The sequence below is a fragment of the Lissotriton vulgaris genome, chromosome 1_1 (assembly GCF_964263255.1).
Source record: "Lissotriton vulgaris chromosome 1_1, aLisVul1.2, whole genome shotgun sequence".
Classification (NCBI taxonomy): domain Eukaryota; kingdom Metazoa; phylum Chordata; class Amphibia; order Caudata; family Salamandridae; genus Lissotriton; species Lissotriton vulgaris.
The window spans coordinates 723,975,926-723,997,263 of NC_141685.1; the positions used below are offsets into that span (position 1 = coordinate 723,975,926).

The following is a 21,338-nucleotide window of genomic DNA, read 5'->3' on the forward strand; positions in this document are numbered from 1 at the left end:
AGGTCAATTTGATTAGTTTTTCTTTGCCTATAACCATTTTTTGAGAGAGTCCCCACTAAGGACGTTGAATCTTTGGATGACCCTACTCCTTTATCAGAGTTCAATGGTATTACCATTTTTGGTGTAGTCTGCCAAGTATTAGATGGTAATGACTTTTTAGATTTATTAGGTGCAGATGGCTGGGTTGGAGGAGTACTGCTTTGTGTCATAGTTATTGGTAGATCGGCAGTGGCTGTGAGTTCAGCTTTGTTAGCTCTTACCAGACTTTCTAAGAGGATAGCGTTCGCCTTCGTTGTCTCTTCTATATAGGTAACTTTTTCCCCGATAACCATGATTTTTTTAACCAAAGGGGATATTAAAGATTTAACGATGTGTTCAATCAGGGTCAAAGGTCAGTTGGTGTGGAAGGTAGGGGAGAATCAGAGGTAGAGCATGCCCTGAGTGATTGCGGGGAAATAGTACAGACCGAAGGGGGACTTGCATGCTGCTTTCTTTTGGTGGGGGGTGTCTGAGGGTTTGTTATAAGAGTGCTATCTTTATCTGTAATTGAGGAGTGGTTTCCCTGGTGGGTTACTTGGGGGTTAGGTAGTTTGTTAAGACTAGGACTTATATTTAGTGGGGCACCTGTTGATTCGTTTCCCTCTTGAAACAAGATGTAATTAGTTTTACAAAGCGCATTAAGTTCTTCCAATAAGGATAGCGATTGGCAGTAGTTAGTTGTTACTAAAGGGGATTGACGGCAGAAATTTAGGTTATCCAAACTCCTGTTTCCAAGCCCCCCGCGGGAGTTAGTATTATTTATGACCCCTTTGCCAGCCATAATGTTGATTGCTTTTGTATATAGCAGCAATATAGTAACAACGACAAACACCAGTACTGGATCAGTGTACAATGTCATAAATCCAATTCTGTTAGGCGGAAAGGGTATCAAGGCAGTCACGGTTATGAGTCAATATGATTTACCTCCTTTATCCAGTGGAAGGTAGGACAATAAAACAACTCGGTACCTCCTCCTTCGTAGTAGCCAAGAGGGGTAGCCCGTCCCGGCCTCCTTGTGCCTCTGAGGGCCATAGAGGGCCCGCCCTTTGCCCGGGCTTAGCCCCGGGCGCTGACCCGCGCGCGTTCCCGCGACGCGGGGATTCGCGCTGTCCTTTAGCGCACCTCCGGGGGCGGGACAGGAAGCTCGCCTTCCCAAGCGCAAGAGGTGTTGGGGGATGTAGTCCCCGGTCCGCCGCCTCGCCGCGTCCGTCCAAAGCGGCAGGCTGCTGGCAGCAGGGAGCCTGGAAAATGGTGCAGCAGGGCAGCGCTGGGGCTGCGAGGGTCCGGTGCCCTGCTGTGTTGGCCCTCCCAGGTAGGTGTGTTGTCTGGCCGAAGTCCCCCCCTTGTAAACCATGTAAACCAGGTTTCTACAAGAAACCAAATCAAATATTGACAGTAAAGTTCGAGCCGAGGAATTTGGAACATCCAGAGTGTGATAACAGAGAGAATTGCTTCCTAAAATGTGATTTAAATTGTCTAAACCTAATAAAGATATTGATAAAAACGGAAGCAAATCCACTATTGATTGTTTTTAAATTTGCCACTTAATGATATGTTTAACCCTATAAGCAATTCCCCGAACTGTTTTATCAAATGTTCATAACACTACTGGGGCCTCAATTTGTTTTGTTTTGAGTTTGCCTGTCCTTCTATTCTGATAAGCGTACTGAATTTGAAGACCATTTCTCATTTTTGGAAGAAATCATAAGGCTTCTGAATTTTAACTGTATGTGTAAATACAACCTCAAATTTCAATGTAACATTCAAGTTTGTTAAAGAAATGCAAAGTCCTATGGTAATATCACTGTGGCACATATTATAATTGTCCACACTTCCCGGGACCTATGTGAGAAATTGGGGTATTGGTTGACTGGGGTATGAGCACTGGTCAAGCAGCAGCCACAATTCCTTGCAGAGTGAACCACAAAAAGTCATTAATTTAACCTGTTTTTAAACCTGGCTAGCTTGGCACTCAAGTAGTCAGGCTTAACATAGAGGCAATGTGTAAAGTATTTATACAGTACACAAACAGTCATAAAGTGAATCCACAACACAAGAGAAATCCCAAACCAGCTAAGAAGAGTAGCTTATATTGTAATACATTATTTCACACTAAAATGATAAAAATGCAATTGGTAAAACTGGAGATATTGATTTTTAAAGTCTTAAGTGAAAATAGGACAAAAAGCACAAAGCCCCAACAAGGGATATCTGGTCATGTTGGACCAAGACAAAGTCAAAAGTTTTGGCCAACCTTGATGGAGCACCGGCCAGCTACAGGGACCAGGTTTGGCCCGCTGAGTAAAAGTATCTTTCTTTGGGTTGTGTTGATGGTCATAATCCACGATGTGGATGTGGGATGCAGCAAAAGTGATGCGACGATTTCTAAGCAATGCATTAGTGTTGATTCCGTCGGAATAAAAATTATGCTTGTGCATTGTTTTACGTAAGTTGGCTTTCGCGGCGCCATTTTGTGCCCAGGCGCCATTTTGTATCATGATCAAAACTAATTCTTTGCCATTTCCGAGAAATGGCCTTCTTTAGGTTGTTTCTTTGGAGCTGATTTCTGCCACACTAATGAATTCACTGTTCCTATTAGCACATGCCTTTCCTATAGATGTAAGCCTTCTACCACATGTCTAGTGGCGGGCACAGGCAGAGTGACCTTGACTGGTAGATAATGTGTGCCCGGCTTCAGAACCGAAACTTACCCCTATGTAATTTACTGTCCAACTGCGTCTCTCTGGAAAATTCCAAGGTGGGCGTGCTTTAATTGGTGTTGAAATGTACATACTGTATCGTAATGCTTGCAGATGTCAGACTCTCTCTGCAGCACTGGGCAAACAGGGCTCCGCTCTGAGCGGACTTTGAATAAACTGTTGTTAGTTTGTATTCTCTACTGTCTGACCGACTCTTCATTTTGTAGAAGGCAGAGAGGTGGTTGTGAGTGACTCGGGTGACCAGAAATCGGGCCACTTCCTTCAATCTTCGCAGTGGTAGTGATGAGCTGTCCTGATCCACACAGCAGCGTCATCTCTGAAGAACGCAGCAGCTGCAATTCGGAGTCCTGAGTGTTATCGTCAATACTGCAGTCGACGGAGATGTGAGGGCCTTCAGCCAGGAAGAGCTTCACACAGTGGTGGTTTCGAAGACAATGAATTGGGCCGATTTAGGAAGCAGAGGCAATGAGCCGGTTCTGATCACACAACAGAGCCGATGCACCACTTCTGATCCATGCAGGGACGCTGATACGCCGGTTTGAGAGAGGATGCTTGGTTTCGACTGCAGCAATCACCTTAGACCCACTTCCAAGGGTCCAGGACTGGGGTGGCCCCACAACGCAGACTCACAGATAGTAGAATCCAAGTGCTGAAACAGTATAGTTGGAAGTCTCTTATGTCCTTGAGACGTCAGATCAGGAGGCCAGCCCACTAACCCTTGTACTCTGGGTTCTGGGGGTCAAGTGATGCAGGTCCAGGCCTTCTTACCCAGACCCAGAGGCCTGCAGGTAAGCACAACAAGAAAGCAGTACTACCAGAGCAGCAGTCCAGCAGAGGGGCAGTAATTCAGCAGCACAGTAGTCCTTCTTCCTGACAGAGCATCAATAGGTCTAGACATCTACTGAAGTGGCAGAATCTGGACTTGTCTGGATGGTATCATGCACAGTTCCTGTGGCTGTATCATGAATGTGTTTATTTGCTCAGGGCTCAGCTGTACACCTGTTGTCATATAATTGCAATTTCTGAAGCACACACAGTTAACTTAGCATTTCTCTGTGTTAGTGCATATGCTGAACACAGGACAGATTTGAAACAGTGAGCAGTGATTGCATCTCTGTTTGTGACCTGTGCTTTTTTTCTGAGCTATGCTGTTTGTAACACGTGTACTAACTCTGTAAAATTCAAGAGTTAAATGCATGTGTTTTAGAAACTACAGTTTCTTAAAATCAGGTGCACATTTGTGCATGAAGAACACCTTCATCACATAGTCTTCTGGCCCCTTCGAAGATTGTGATTAGCGATTAAATGTAAGTCATTGGTTTTCTCAATATTTAGCTTCAAAGATTAGGATTAGCAATTGTATTTAAGCCCTTCCTTTTCTCAACATTTAGCAGAACTACATCCTGATCTGAAACTGCAAGAAACACCTAGGGCTATATCATACCATTTTCTGCTCTGACCCAGTACAAAAGTTTTTTCTTAATTTTTTAAAATCTTGAGCACATGCAGGAACATTGTTGAGCGCACAGATTGGAAACACAAAGAGGCAATTCATGTTCTAAGTTTTCGAGCTTAGTTGTCAGCAAAACATACACTACTTCTGAGATATTTTGACTTAATGTATGCACTGAAGACACCAAAAAGAAGCACATTGTCCCCTGCTGCAGTAGTGCCGTACAAAAAAACGGCATCATAATGCAGCATTTGAGGTGCTATGGCCCTCATTTATGGACTTTTAGTGCGGGGCAACGCACGAAGTCACCTTATTGCGCAGCCCTGCATCAAAAGGAAAGGACAGGAATGCACTGTATCTATGCAATGCTGTGCATTCTTGTCCTTTTCCACTGCACTTGTGCTGTTATGGTGGCCTAGTACCAATGCATGGTGCAAGGGGGTCTGAAGAATGCTGCACACATAGAAAGAGGAGAAATTAAGATATCTCTCCTCATTGTGCCTTCCCTGGGGAGGGGTAAGGTTTTGGCGCATCCCCAGTTGTACAGGCTCTTGTTGATCTGGGGATGCATCAAAATCCATGGGTGTTGCAGGGAAACACCCACACAAAGCCCTTAGAATGCCTCCCTGATGCAGAGTAAGGCTGCCTTGCCTTCTCCATATCTATGAGGGAATTTATAGCCACGTAAAGTGGCTTTACGTGGCTTCATAGATTTGGTTGAGAGGTTTGCACCACTAAAAATGACGCAACTGCGATGTAAGCGTCTCCTAAATATGCCCCTATGTGTGTGTTTGCTCTTTGATTGTTCAATTTCTGGTTAAGTGCATTGTTTTCAATAAACCAGCCTTGCAGAGAGACGGTCTACACTGCAGCCAAGCAAAGCTTTTACATGTTCAAACATCGCTAAAGTCAAGGAGCTATTAGATGACCACAAATACAAACGTTTTCTAATTTCCACTTTCAATGCTCATTTCATATTTTGCGGAACATTTTTATGATATGTAATTTATTTGTCTCATTTCAGAAAAAGGCAGCAAGTGTGGTCCTTTACCACTTCTCCTCAATGGAGATATTGTGGGCATCCCTCAGCCCTCCTATCCTTCAGGAACTACAGTGGAATATAAATGTCAAAGTTACCATAAGATACTGGGAAACAACAAAGTCACCTGCATGAATGGAGCTTGGTCTGTGCTACCAGAATGTTTAGGTATTTAAAAGAATTATTTTTATACACAAAATTATGTGAAACTAGTAATTTATAATTTGGGTCACATCCATGTTGAAGCCGTGATTTCAGTAAATGCAACAATGAGTGGAGTGCTTGAACTTCTGGGCCTCATTTACAATATTTTGCCGTAGAGCAGCACCACAAGCTTTCCTGCAATGCTGCCCTACAGCAAAATTAATGGGAAGGAATGCATCTTATCTATCAGATACAGCGCATTCCTGTCCTCTTTCGGTGCTCCATTGGCTGCCATGTGCTAACAGAGGCACCCTTGCACCATGGTGCAAGGGTGTCTGCATTGTGGTAATGATTGTTTTTGTGCAGGAAAGGAAACCTTCCGTCACAAAAATAATCAATAGAGTTGGTTCCCCCTTCTATGTGTGCTGCTGAATACAGCACAAATAGAAAGACGACAACACAAGGAGAAATATACTTATTTCACCTCATTGCGTATCCTCCTCTGTGCCTCCCCTGGGAAGGTGTAGGCTTTTGATGCATTGCCAGGTTTACAGAACGTTGTAACTCTGGGAATGTGTCAAATGCCATGGGTGATATGTGGGAGCACCCACTGTAATTCTCACGGCATGCCTCCACATCGCAGAGTTAGGCAACGCAGTGACTTGCACTGCGTTGCCTCACACCATATCTACAAGGCCATGAATAGGCACGCAGGGTGGCTTTTCATGGCCTTGTAGATATGACACTGCAATGTGTGCCACGGAGCATCATTAAAAGTGATGTTCCAGTGCTGCAGGGGCCTTGTAAATGAGGCCCTAAGGGCTTTTGCCTATTTTATGCCAACATCCCTAAAATTCTAGTCTCATAAAATGTATCTTGCAGAAAGTAAGTGATCGTACATTCAGCCTTTGTATCGTTGGACGGATATTTTTCAAACGAGCAAAGCTTGTTTTTCATGAATATTTGTGTGTGATGGTAAGTCTCAAACGTTGTATAGTGCATGTTGGTAAATAATGTGAACTCAATCAGGGTGGAGAATTACAGCTGTATGAATAGTTTATGCTATTTGACCACATGTTTTAAGAAGCCACAACCCACCAGCATGAATTTAAACGTTACGGGGAACTGTAGAAATACTTAAGAAGCTAGTGGTAGAGATCCCATAGAAACATTCCAAATATGTGATCATTCAAAACCTGTCAAAGACTCCCTTGACTGTCAATTCTGCCCTCGTCCTCCTTAACATCAAACAACACTGTTGTAAATCCCTGGTCAACAGATGTCCAATAATGGATCCTATCCAACTCTTTCCAGTCTTCGCATTGATGTCACCCATACTGACTAGAGAAAATGATTATGTTCTTGCTGGGCTAATTTGTCAGATAATGCTTTCAAATACAAAGAAGAGAACATACTGTAACGATGACTATACTATTTAATTAAAAGAATCTGAGATTCATTAAAAATTTAAAAAAAACAACAACAGCAAAGCCAAAACAATTAAGGAATCTTTAGAAAGGCATGTTATCAAAGAGAAATCTACAGAAATGCATATACCAAACCACCATATGACATACAATTGGAACCCATGTAGCTTTGGTAGTACATACGTCATGGATTCTTTGAGGTACTATAATGTGAAAAAATTCTATAAAAATTGTCCCACCCTGAATCCTGAAACCGTAATTAACTTGCTCATTAAGAGCTCACTCTGACCCAAACACCACTTCACAGGTAGAGATAATTTATATCCCCCCCGAACACCGTCTGGCAACCCACATGCAGCACTGTCCTGTGAAAAGCAAAATTATAGTGTAAGATAACCATGCTATTTGAGTAATGTAGAGGATAAGTTCCCTGTGAATGCAGATCCGCATCAAACAGATCTTAAGCATTATGACAATCCAATTGCCTGCTAGACATTTCCTGCTGTTGTTAACCCAAAGGGCCCTGAGGGCCATCAGTACATTAGCATAAGTGACATCATCTCATGTATTCTTTTTGACCCAATGCACTAACAAAGCTATGAAATTATTCATGTCTTCAGAGGAGAGGGATATTGAGGAGAGAGATCAGAAGGATATCAGAGCTAGAAAAGAGGTTTTGGGAGTCAAGGCCTTCAAGGAGGTCCACTATTTCCACTATGGAGTAGAAAAAGCATGCTCCTTTGGGATAAGGGTCGATATTTCTTTTCAGCACAACTTGTATATAATTGAGGTTGGTTTCAGGGAGAGTATGCCAGAGGCCATTACAATCAATAATGGTGTCATAGTCAGAGAGTAAGAAACTTGCTACATCATGATAAATATATGATCAAATCTAAGTACAGGCTATCCAAGTAGAGATACATTAATTGTCTTAGAGGATAAATAAGGAACATAAGTTTGATATGACATTAAGTCATTATCTTACGGGAGACTGCCATCCCTAGAATGAAGATGAAGAGAAGATTGGGTCTAATTCTGATGTATTAGGAAGGGCGGAATGCAGATGTCGGGTAGAACGTTTCAGACTCACAGTGACTTTATGGCCAATCTAGCCCAGTTTCATGAGAGTAATCCGTTCAAAAAGTCGGCCCAGAAGGAATTGAGGTAAAAATTGGAGTATGGTTAGTACAGGGAGTATAAGACATTAAAAGAGATAAGTAGTATAAGCCTCAATAGCATAGTACAACTGAGAACAAGTGCTTGAGGATAAGGCGGAGGAAGGGCATCAGGGGAATTTAAGACAGAGGAGAAGAAAGAGTTAGGAGGAAGCATTCAAGAACAGGGGGAACGATGAGAAGAGGCCAGAGAGGAATGGATGGAAAAAAGGAGTAGTGTAGGCAAGAGAAGCATTGAAAAGAGCGTGTCTATATGTGTGAACATTTACTGGCAGATTCATGGAACCTAAAGGTTTTATCACTAGCGACCTGTGAGTCCTTGTTACATTTAAAAGGTGGTTCCACAAGTGGAGTTTCAATCCACATACCTAAATACCTAGAGGCCTATTTATGACCCAGTTTGCATTGTTGTACATGCGCCACGCAAACCTTAAGTGAGATTTATGAAGCCACACAAGGCCACTTTGCGTGGTCCTGAGCAGCTCCATTAATCTGGAGTAAAGCAACACAGTGCAAATCACTGCATTGCCTTACTCTACCCTGAAAAGGCATTCAACGAGTTTTATGTTTGTGTTCTCACGCATCTCCCATGGGTTTTGAGACATTTTCAGATTTACCAGAAGTGGGAGACCTGGGAATGTGCCAAAAAGATAAGTCTAACCAGATTAGACATAAAGAGGAGCATATATCTTTATTGCTGCTCGTTACTTTCTCTTTCTGTGTGTGCTGCAATCTGCAGCACACATAGAAAGAGGATTATGCCTCTCAGGATTATTTTTGCGCAGGAGTGGCACAAATCTTGTATGCAGGGGAGGCACTCTTGCACGATGGTGTAAGAGTGCCGTGCATTGGTTCTAGGCTTCCAACGTGGTACCGGCGAGGGGAATAGGCAGGACTGCGCCGTATTGATTTAAATATAGCACATTCCTGCCCTTTCCCTGTCACGCAGAGCAACACAGCAAGGTGACTTACTGCCCTGCACTACGTGACAAGTTCATAAATATACCCCTTAGTGAGTAAATAGACATAACATTTGAGGTGAATAAAATGAGTATACGTGATGAGTGGTTGACTATAACTTCAGTGCTGAAAAGCTCTGAAAAAAAGGCACACTAGAAGACCTAGGAAAGAGCATCTTAACAAGGTGAAGGTCAGTGAGGAAGAACACCATGAAGAATAAAAGGAGTCTTCTGCCAAATGCCATGGGCATCTATTCACTAAAATGCCAGCCATAATCGAAATTACATTACACAACCCTTTGATTCCCCATTACATACCAAATTTGAATTCCTTCCCTGCCATTAGCCCCCGCAAAATCTGACATGTGATGCCAATGGAAAGACTGAGTATGAAAATTATAAATGGTAAATGAGCTGGTGGAGCCCTATTTGACTGTCTGTACATGACAATGTTTTAACCCTGAGACCAGGAGTAGCAGGGGACCTATCAGAAATAACAAAGAGCAAGCTACGGAGAGCAACTGTTATCTCTGACAAAGGGCTAATGATGTCCATGCCATATGGATCAAAAGGGAATGCCATATAAGCTTCAATTTCAATTCATATTGTCGCTGTCCCAGGAAACAGGTGAATATATGCATCCAATTAGACAGATGAATAACAATGTACATTGTTTGTCATTGGCTTGACAGAACCATGCACGGCAAGGCCTGAGGAAATGACCGCAAATAACCTAAGATTTAAATGGACGGACAATGAAAAAATTTACACTGAGCACGATCAATACATTGAATTTATTTGCCTATCAAGGGACTACATTCAACACCAAGAATCCCCACCATTCAGGACAAAATGCAACCGAGGAATACTGATGTATCCCAAATGTATCAAGCAAGGTGAGTATAGTCTGCAACAATTAAAATCACAATTTTTATAAGCATCCTACGTTACCAATAGCAAGTATTATACAGTAATGCTTGATTTGCAATATTTCATCAGTTTTTAATTTGTGTTCTAATAATAGTTTATTTATTTTTAAAGAAGAATAGAAAAGCAAACCATAAACTGCATGTAAAATTATTTAATTTTAAAATAATTTTTATTGTACTTTACTCCTTTGATGCTGTGACTAGTGATCCAGCTGGATACCAATCTGCGGACAACTAATACCAAATAATCATCAGGGCCCATCTAACACACACACAATACACCCAGAACAAATATTGATAAATCACCGCTGGGAATCAATTTCATGTTCTTTACCTGAGTAGCCCTATTTATGACTCATAGATCTATTTTAGTTGTGTAGTTTTGGCAATCATATACACATTTCATTACTGTATCATTTATTATGAATAACAATAGACTCTTTATTTTTAACTCTTTTTCTTCATTTTACTTATTGACAGAGGTCATGACAGGCACAATATACATAGAAAAAGCAGAGAATACATCTATAGAGGCAGGCAGTACTGCAAAAACCTGTCCATAGACAACATGAAATAGACTTAAGGAATCGTCTGATGGGACCTAAAAAAAAAAATTGCTAACAGAGCAGAGGGTAAGCATTGTAAAGCAGAAAATAAAAAGTGTGGTGGGACATATACTAACCGGCCCATGCAGTCACCTAATGACCACACCCATCTATAGCATCTGCCCCAGGGACCATTTCTTGACAGGAGCCCATATTTTAGTACCCATCTCCCGCCTCCTTTTGCGCCTTAGACAGTACACAGAGGACTCCAGATTGTACATTTGAAGCATCCTAGATCTCCGGTTTAGAAAAGTAGGGGCTTCCGGGCCTATCCATTGTGAAGTGATACAAATCCGAACCATTGCCATAAACAAAAGGGTCGTAGTATACCTGGATTAACGGACGTCCCAGTATCCTCATAAACCATTATAACCAGCTCAGGAGAGAATACCACTGGAATTTTTAATACTGAATTAATAAAATATTCAATTTCCTGAAGAAATTCAGCCAATTTTGGACACACATAAAACATGTGAATTGCATCGGCTGCTTGTAGCCCACATCTGCCACAACTATCGCCCTTCCCCCCCCCCTTTGCTATCTTCACAGGTGTGTGATATAAATCAAATAGCGCCATATAGCATTGAGTCAGTAAGCTACCAGAGACTAAGATCTGACTGGAAAGTTCTAGAGTATGGCCAATATCCACCCCTGGCTTACCAAGTTTTCTCTCCCACTTGATATTTTGAGCCTCAATATCATCCGGAAAACCGGATAAAAGAAATTGGTATATTGTACCTATTTTTTCTTTCCTTTGAACTAATTCGACTAAAGACATCTTTTCAAACGGGAGAAACCCTTATTTCGATGCTTGTCTAAAAAACTTCTGATCCGTAAAAATTTTAAGAAATCATAGTTATTTATATGAAACTTCTCCCTTAGAAAAGAGAAAGATGCAAATTGCCCCTCGGAGCACAAATCACCAATAACATTCAACCCCTGCTGTTGCCACCTAAAAATAAACTGGTCCTGAAAAATCAGTGGTAAAATTCCAACAGCCGTAAATGACGTATAAGCATTGACGTTTGGAATTTTCCATTTACGGCAAATTTTCCGCCATATACAGTAGGCAGCGCTGATTACTTTGAACCTCGTTTTCTCAAAATAGCTTGGCTCCAGTATCCGTACTAGGCTGCACTTCGCCGCCTCTCCCAATCCGATCTCATAGATAGTCGGTCTGTTTGCTTTCGGAACCTCCGCACTGTCCCCTACTAAAAGTACTCCAAAGTGTTGTAGCATGGATGACCAGTAATACAATAAAATGTTGGGACCCGTCCAGCCTCCACGATCTCTAGGGAGACACATCCATTTAGCTGCCCTCCGTGATCGGCGATAACCCCACAGAAATCTATAACATATCCTCCCAGCCTTGACCAAACATCCTTGTGAAAACTCTAAAGGAATTGTTCTGAAGAGATACATAAACTTTGGAAGAACCAGCATTTTCAGTATATTGCAGTGACCGTTCAATGAGAGATGCAGATGATCTAGTCTTTCTAGTCTGGTATTTATGGATTCGACCACTGGTAAAATATTCAAATCGGGGATACTAGCCACTGAAGTGGAGATTTTAACCCCCAGATATGTTGCTTCAGTAATAACCACAGGAATATCAGGAGGACACATTGAGACTGAGTGTAACATCTGTGTTTTCAGGATATTCAATTTATAACCTGAGATTACACCAAAGTGCCCTGCAAGTGACTTTAGGGTTGCAATTGCCAGAGCAACATCCCTAGTTAGCACCACTATATTGTCCGCATAAGCCAGCGTCTTATAGTGTGTACCGTAGACCCTTATCGGCAAGATATTGTGATTCCCTTCGAATATACTGAGAAAAGGGTCAATGTGCAGAGCAAAGAGCCCAGGCGAACACGGGCAACCTTGCCTGGTGCCCCGGCAGATGTTAAATGCGCCTGTTTCCTGTCCTGAAATGTGAATTATTGCAGCTGGCCAGCCTGTAATGCCTGTATAAATTCAGAGCTTAACCCTTTCCAGCGGAGCACTGCCCAAAGAAACTGCCAGAAGACCCTGTTGAATGCCTTCTCAGCGTCCAATAGGATCACTCCCATAGGCGACCATGTAGCCTGCGCCCAATACAGTAAAGCAATGACCCGCTTCATTTGACCGGCTGTATTCCTACCGGGGATAACCATGTGTTGCTGAATGGAAACTAATGGTGTGATCACTTCAGCCAGTCTAGACGCTAATACTTTGGAATAAACCTTGCTATCTGTGTTTATAAGCAAGCTAGGGTGGTAGGACGCGGGATTTAACTCAGGTTTATCTTTTTTCTTGTAGAGAACAATAGTGGTTCTCCTCCAGAATTAGGGTACAATCCCCCTTTGCGCCTTCAAAAAACCAACAGAACATCCTGTCAGATTTCTTGAGACACAGCCCTATAAAATTCCAATGGGATTGCGTCGGGCCCTGCTGCTTTTCCATCAGCCAAAGATTTTATGGCTGCTTCGACCTCCTCCCATGTAATGGGGGCTGAAAGAGCCTCATTCTGATCTGCCGTAATGTTGGGGGTTTCATCACAGACTCAGTTGTCATTTAAAATGCTTATAAAATTATTCTTAAGAGCAAGCACATTACAGAGTTAACTCCTTACCTGCAAGGAAAGATTTTTTTAAATATATATGTTCCATAAAGTCTTTCAGCAATAACGAGTGCCTCAGGAAAGAGAGGATAGAGAGAACAGGCACATAAACACAATTTCACATTATATTTACCTAGGTTGGTGTGAAATCAAACCTCTCTGGCCAAGAGTATATTTTTCCTTTGGAAAGATTCAGATATCGAAAGTTTCAAGGTAGTTTCGGACAGGATTCAGGACAGGACAGATGATTTCCTCCGGATTAGACGCCTGCATCTTACCCATCTCTGATACTAAAAAAATAACAACCCCTCGTGGTTCTTCCTGCATCCAGTTCTAAGTCTTATCTCCTCGTGGATTCTTCCCGCAAATGCAACTCTATGACTGAACTGTAAATATCCTCACTAATACCTAACTTCTAACTTGCCTTTCTCTAAATCGATCAGCATTTGGACAGCATCTCTGCTCCTCAGCATTTCGTCTACAGCAGCCGCTCTAATCTAATTAGTCAGTCTAATTATACCTTTCCTAGGGTATGTACCACCTCCAAATGTTTCTATTGTATGACATTCTTTTATTCTAATTTGTCAGGACAGAGGAGATGATCATCACACCACATTATAATTGCAATACATTTCTTAAGATTTTTGTTTAAAATACTGCCCTTCAATATGGTTTCCCAAGCTTTATTTCCCACCCAATGTTCATAGCAAAAGAACACATTGTATATAAATGTGCATGTTTTGTACATTGAGTCTTCAGGATGTTCCTGTATTCCCAGGCCATGGGGAGGTCTTGGCCTTGGACAGATCCCAATACTTGAGGTCATCTTGTTCAGAGTTCTTCCCAGTTGGTCATGTGACTTGGTCACATGTTTTAGACACCATTAACTTCTAGGCCCATTTACGAACTATTTAGGAAAGTCAAAGAAAACAAGTATTAAATATTAAAATAAAATGATTTCACTGTATTCCCCTTATTTCTACACTATTCCCATTTACTTTATTTGAACTATATCTGCATTAGCATTTAGTATATAGGTCATGTTAGCTCTAGCAAACCAGATGATTAGCAATTGAGATTCTAAGCGGCCATGTTTATTACTACTGCGCAGAAGCAAGCTTTTCCCACCAAAGCGTTATGTTGTCATGCAGCGTCATTTTCCACGTCTTTTGCAGACATTTGGGTTATTGTCAAGTTATTCATTAGTAATACACATAGGCAAGTTTCCCTCTGACTATTAGGTATGTATTCTTTGATGTGAGATTAGTATGACAAACAAATTTTAATACTTAATATTTACAGTTTACTTGAGGAGATTGTTCTAAGCAAGTTTCATTACTAATCCTTGCTCCATCAATCTCCTCTCTGATGGCAATTATGCCATCAAAAATTACCTATACCCAATGAGATATCAGCTTTAGCACATCTAAATTCCCTTCTCTGGCTTTTCAATATTAACATCCTCTTTGCCTTTCATATTTTTCATTTTCTTGTACAGTTTTCCTTTCATTTCTTCTAATTGGATTTCTTCATACTTTCTTTTCTTTCCCTGCTTGTTCACTTCATACTTACCTCTCCCTTTTTTACATTTGCACCAGATCATTACTATTAATATTATCAGTGTTATTCCAAGTATTGGTTAGATTACTTGTGCCACCACGCCTTTCCGTAGATTAGCAATCCATGTACCTATTGAAGTTAGATTATTTGTTAATTTCTTCCATACACTATCAACTTCCAATGGTTTCAAATCTTCTTTCAATTTTGTAATATTTTTATATACCTTCTAATTTCAACAATTTTGTCAAGTATATACATGCAACAATTTTGCTCTTTCACCATTCTACAGACTCCGCATTCTTTTGCCAATATTCTATCAAGAGCAAGTCAATTTTGCATAACCATTGATCTGATCGCAACCATTTCGGTGTTGATCATTAGAAAACCTCCAGCAGTATCAGTTGATAAACGATCAACTACTGTGGATAACTGACAAATTATATGTGAATTTAGAACTATACCCACTGAAAGTGTCAATGCACTGAGTATATCACCAACTATTTCTGTGAAACTAGCTCTTCTATATCGTATTAGTTCTCTACCGTATTCATTGTTTCCAGTGATTCTTTTTACATGATAAACTTTGGGGAATACTATACCACAATAGCAACTCCCATACCAACGTGCAGAAAGCCTAAAATAAGCCTTATTCCCACACACATTATAGATTCCAACAAATACTGGCTTTGTTTCTCCTTTTAATCCCCATCCTCCAAGAATCAAGACATTTTGTTCACATTCATTGGAGCCAATAAATATATTGTTATAGTCAGTCTTTAACCTATGGAGACAGATTTTCCATTTATTTTCAACGGCCATAGCAGCATGAGTCTTTCTAGATGTGTAAATACTTTCCTTTTCAGCCCATTGTGGAATATGAGGTTTCTGCTTATTTGCTTTCTTCTGAAAATCTTGTCTCATTTCTTCTACTAAATTCAAAGATATCTTTTCTTCTTCTTTTAATGAACACGTTAAATTCTTTTCATGAGCCTCTGCTATATCTTTTGTCTTTTGTGTTAGGAAAAACTCACCCATAAATTGTGCAACTTTGTTACTAAGCACTGGATTCATATTTCTTCAAATAGGAATCTCTGGAAAAATCAAATCTAAATTAGAATAATAATATTGTAATTTTTCTGTTCTATAAAATAGACTTGTTAATACACTACATGATATACCATATCTTAATGGTAAATGGTATTAAGCAACACCTTCCGCTACAGAAGCTGGTAGTTTCATACATACATAACAATAACTAAGTTCCATAGGGTCTACATATTGAAATAATAATTTTGTAAAAACATTTAAGGCTGTGTTATTATCAGTCACTGTGTGATGTATTTCTAACTCATCTGATGCTTCTAATTCTACTTTATATCCATTTACGTTAGCTGTCCTTTCACGTGTGTCTGTGATATTTTTCTTCTCAATGCTCATCATATACGGTATTGCTACAGTTAAGCATAGCCATATTATAATCACTAATAAGATGCTACATATGCACATTCTACAGCATTTATTTATACAATTACGTTTTGGTCTTTCAGTAACTCTTTCTTTGGCCAATTTAAGAAGATTTCTCTTCTTAATTTCTTATTCGAATTCTGCAAATGTCCTTGAATATAATTCTATCAAGGTGGTCTCACTTCCTCATCATCGTCTGGCAATTCAGAGTTTACTTTTTCAACACTCTCTTCCATCAATCAATCAATAATCCTTCATTCGGTATTTAAAAAACACCATAAAAGTTCATATTTACACTATTAAAAAGGCACCATAACAAATACAATTCACAAACATCATATGCCCACTGCAGAATAAAGTAAGAAAACACGAAATTGAGTCAGCACAACCCTCTTGTGTTCCTCAGCCTTAAAGCAACCTTGATAAAATTCATAACACAAATCAGCGAGAGGGGGTCATTAGCCCTTTGCAAGAATAGTAGGGCAACCTTAGGATGTCGAAACTTGGCCTGTTTTAAAATACCTACTAAAAATCTACGCCTAGGTAATACATAAAATGGACATAATAATACAAAATGAAGGGTGTCCTGCGGAGACCGATTGCCACAGCCGCAGGCACCCTTCTGCTCAACAGTTAGTGTAAAACCTGGCAGGTCAGCCAGTAGGTGGTGTAAAAGGTTGAGACTAAAACCGATGATTAAAAATCTATCCTGTGCATTAGGCATAAGAGCCAGATAAGGTTCCATGCCCTCCCCTGTTTGGACCAGGCTATGCGAGCAAACTGTGGGTTTGCCTCCTTCCAGTGCTGCCCTACGTGAGGCTACCTCTCCAGGAATTTTCATTTAACTCGGGATTTGTCTTGGGGGACGATTTCCACTGGGTTTGTGAAGAGATCCTCACAGCCAATTCTTTCAAAGGATTTTTTTATGTACATTAGCCATGGGATTCTCATTCCCTTGTCCCTACCCAGACAGTCTCTAATAATTTGCCTACTCAGGTCAGCCTCAACATTTGTCCAGATCTTTAGCCAGGCCATTAGGGGTCTAACCTTAACCAGGTCCTCAATATAGGGCCTACCCAGTTCCTCATGGACGATCAGGGCCAAAGTACTTTTTGGGGTTTAGAGTACCTTCCTCAAATATTTGTTCTCCTCCACCTGTAGTTGCTGTGTGTTAACAAAACCCCAAACTTCAGACCCATAGGTCACTTTAGAGCAACATACTGAGCTATACAAATTCATAATTTGCTCTGGTGACCACCTCTCCAGCCTCCACCCATAGTTCATTATGGCCCCGGTCGAGGCCACTAATGTGGAACATCGCTCTACAATTAATGTTTTAAAATGTAAAAATCCATCAAATAACAGGCCAAGATAAGTAAAGGTTTGTACCTGTCCTATTTTGTGTGCACCTATCTTATAGGAGAACTTCTTACATGGTTTAGTACCAGCCAACATAACAAAGGACTTAGAAAGATTGGCCGATAAATCTAGGGTGTCCATAAACCTAACAAACCCGTCTATCAGACACTGAAGTCCCTTGGGGGTGCAGGCTAGCAGTACTGCGTCATCCGTGTACAACAGCACCAGAACGGGTCGAGTACCTACTCTTAGGGAATCCACCTTTAGTTTGCTTACTGCCTGGTCTAAGTTATTTATATATAGCGAGAACAAAAAGGAGGCCAGGATGCATCCCTGTCTAACCCCACTATTGCTGGGAAAAGATTCTGTAGTGTCCCCTTCCAGATTAAACCGCACATTGGCAGAAGTATTCCAGTGCAATGCTCTCAAGATGTTTACCAGACCCTGATCTACTCCTAGCCTAATCATCAGGGTCCATAACTTTTCTCTGTTTACGTGGTCAAAAGCTGCGGTAAGGTCCATGAACCCTAGATATAACGCTTTGTTACTGGCTATAGTGTACTTGGCCACCAACAGATAGAGGTTCAAACACTGGTCCGACGTTGATCTCCCAGATTTAAATCCATACTGGACGTCAGTAATAATTTGATTATCTTCCGCCCAGTCTGTAAGGAGCAGTAGGATCACTTTGCCCAGAATTTTGGCCATCACGTCTATCAGTGAGATAGGTCGGTAGCACTGGGGGTTGTCCCTGTTCCCCTTCTGGAAAATTGGGACTATTGTAGCAGACGACCATGAACGCGGTAGGCCAGTTGAGACAGCTGCATTTATCACCCTTGTAAGAATAGGAGCCCATAACTCCACATTACTAAGGAAAAGTTCCGGTGGTATGTCATCTGGGCCCGGTGCTTTGTTTCGTGATAGGCCCTGGATGGCCACTGTAACTTCTCCCAGAGAAAATTCTACAGAGGAAACCCACTGACCACCCCCCTTGTATTAGAATTGTTCTCCTCTGAGTGATTGTACAAGCCTTTAAAGTGGTTGTACCATTGTTCGGGCAGGATCGTAGTGCCAATTTTTGGGGTGTTATTGTCCTGGAAACATGGTTTATTTATTGTTTTCCAGAAAGCAGTCATGTCTCTTCTCTCTGCTGCATCCCTTAAGTCTTCCCAGGCTTGGAGTTGGAGGGAGGTCTTCCTGATTTTAATCGCCTTTTTATAGGCGCTCCTACACTGTGCAATTCTGTTCTTGTCCCGGGGATGGCTTTTGAGACTGATTTTTAAATCCCTCTGTGCTCGGGAGCAGTCTTTATCGAACCATCTCAGGACAGCGTTTACCCTCCCAAGAGTGGTGGACTTTAGCAGGCCGTCTATCAGGTGGGCCACTTCCTCGAATGCCCTCACCAGAGACGGCCCCTCCACCGAAAGGTCTAGACAATCCCCAATAAGTTATTTTCCAGTTTCCATTAGGGTTTTATAGAAGGCCTCCACATTAACTTTAGACCATCTCAGAAGTCTTCCCTGGTCCGTTACCTTCTCGATACTGCCTGCCATCTCTCCGCTCCTGACTTTCCCAGGGGGCAAATTCCTTATCTCGAGTACCAGGGGGTTGTGGTCACTAAATGTGTTCCATTCGATCTCAACCCTTATTAACCAGTCCTTGAATAAACTTGATACCATGATGAAGTCTATGTACGAGCTACATCCCCTACCTTTTAAGGTTGGAGTGACAGCTCCATCCCTACCAATAGTGACCAAATCAATAGTGTGTTCTAGGGTATGGCTTTTTAATACCTTGCCTATTTCCAAGCCTTCATTTGTATGCTCGAGATGCGGGCCTTCCTCAATCGGGCAGCTAGACCATTCTTCATTGCGGGTAATAAAGTCGGGCATAAGTGGCAGTTGAAATCGCCGGTTAATACTACAAACGGGGCCACTTCAACACTCTCTTTATTTTATATCAAGATTTTTAAGCTCTTGAAGAATTACATAGGTCCACTTAGGGCCTTTGAACTTATTATTCAATATTTTTATTCTCTGACTTCTTCGTTAGTTTGTCTGGTCTGATTGGCTTGTGACTTCATTTACCTGTTCAGGTTCTTCATTTATTGTCTTGCGATGGTATCTCAATCTCTTGACATATCTTGGCCAGTTATCACCTTTTCAAATTTTCTTTGTTTGTACTGCACTGTCAATTTCCTCGTCACCTTCGAGGATTCATTTATTTACATTACGTTGTGGCACAACTTGATTCTCTTCGTTTTCTGAATTCCTCTCTAATTTACCGGATTCAGTACTTTTCGATGTGCTGGCTTTCACCTGAATATGTTTAATCCTTTCTTCTTCTTGAACTTGTTTTTCTATTCCTAACTGGTTCTGATCAGGTCCTAATGCATTTGATTTGTTTTCTGCCTGAACACATTCTTCTGAACCTACCTGGCCCTCCTCAGACTTAAGAACTTTTCGATTCCCCTCTGTCTGAGTGTATTTTTCCTTACTTAACTGTGCCTGCTCAGTATCTCCAACAATTTTAAACTCAATAACCTGAACTGGTTCTTCTAAACGTATGTGTTCCTCTCTATTTTCTTGTTCTTCTATCTGTTTTCTTCTTCTCGTTTTGATATTGACTTCAGGAATGTCAACCACTGGTATCTAATCCTTCTGACTAGTGCTTGGCTGTTCTTGGTCAGCTACTTCGGAATCTAATACTCCAGGGGGCATATTATCAAGGGGGTTTATCTCCGCTTTTTTGGCTTTAAAAGCCAAGAAAGCGGAGAAAAAATTATCTCCTTATTACCTAGCTGTCGTTAACACCAGTTAGCGACAGCTAGTAGGAGATAGCGACCATCTTGGGCCCCACTTTGCATGTTAGTGATATTTATCACTAATGACATGCAAAGTGGGTGTGCCAAGATGTTAGAGACTGGAAACAGTCGCTAACATCGCTATCTCCTATTACCAACTTTTGGAGATATTCGCGCTAAGCGCGAATATCTCCAAAAGCTAACACCTGCCCTGAGCAGTTCTTAGCCATGTTATCCAATGGGAGGTGGATAACATGGCTAAGAGCATTAGCTCGGTAATGCATGAATATCGCTGACTTTTCAGCGATATTCATGCATTGCGGCGATTTTTATCGCATTTGTGATAAACCTTGGTAATACCAAGGTTTATTTGCGGTAAAAATCGCCGCAGCTCAGCGGTAAATTTTTGTCTCTAACCAAGCAATAGCGATAATTATTGCTATTGCTTGGTAATATGCCCCCAGATTCCTCAACTGTGCAACCTTCTGCACTCTCAACTTCTTGAATAGGTTGAGGAATTATCTCATCAGGAGTTGGAACTCTCTTGGTATGACTAGCAGAGTGACCAATATCACTTGCTTTGGTTCACTCCACTTTGGTGCAAGGCATGTCTCACGTGTGTGATTCTACACTAGACCCCAATCTACAGGATTTAAATCATGTGCTTGGTCCGGCTGTCTGACAACTGCGTCTTCTCCAACCTGATGAGAGACAGAATGCGCCAGGTCAGCCAATCTTTTACAATATTCCAATACTTGATCATCAGTAATGCTTAACAGTCTGTGTCCAGGAATAAATGCTAATCTCATTGTTCTTTCCATGATTATCTCATGAGGATTCAAACCTGTGTTTCTGTCAGGATTGTTTCTGAGTCCCATCAGAACAAGAGGTAATGCATCTGGCCACAACATTGATGTGGAGGAGCACACCTTAGCCAATCTTGTCTTTATTGTGTCATTCATTTGTTCTACCACTCCAGAAGCCTCTGGGCGGTATGCACAGTGCAGTTTCTGTTCAATTTTAAATGCTTCACAGATCATTTGGATTATTTCATTATTAA

At 41.3% G+C, this 21,338-nt stretch overlaps 1 protein-coding gene across 3 annotated transcripts in view; it reads left to right on the top strand.

Moving 5' to 3' along the window:
• Window positions 1-21,338, top strand: part of LOC147747715 (coagulation factor XIII B chain-like) — a 504,437-nt gene that overhangs the window by 270,762 nt on the left and 212,337 nt on the right. For 2 of the 3 annotated variants that reach the window (XM_086955171.1, XM_086955177.1), the window contains exons 4-5: window positions 5,237-5,419; window positions 9,649-9,852. In XM_086955171.1, coding sequence (XP_086811297.1) covers window positions 5,237-5,419; window positions 9,649-9,852 — 387 coding nt within the window. The remainder of the gene's footprint in view (window positions 1-5,236; window positions 5,420-9,648; window positions 9,853-21,338) is intronic. The other variant, XM_086955183.1, reaches the window with a different exon arrangement.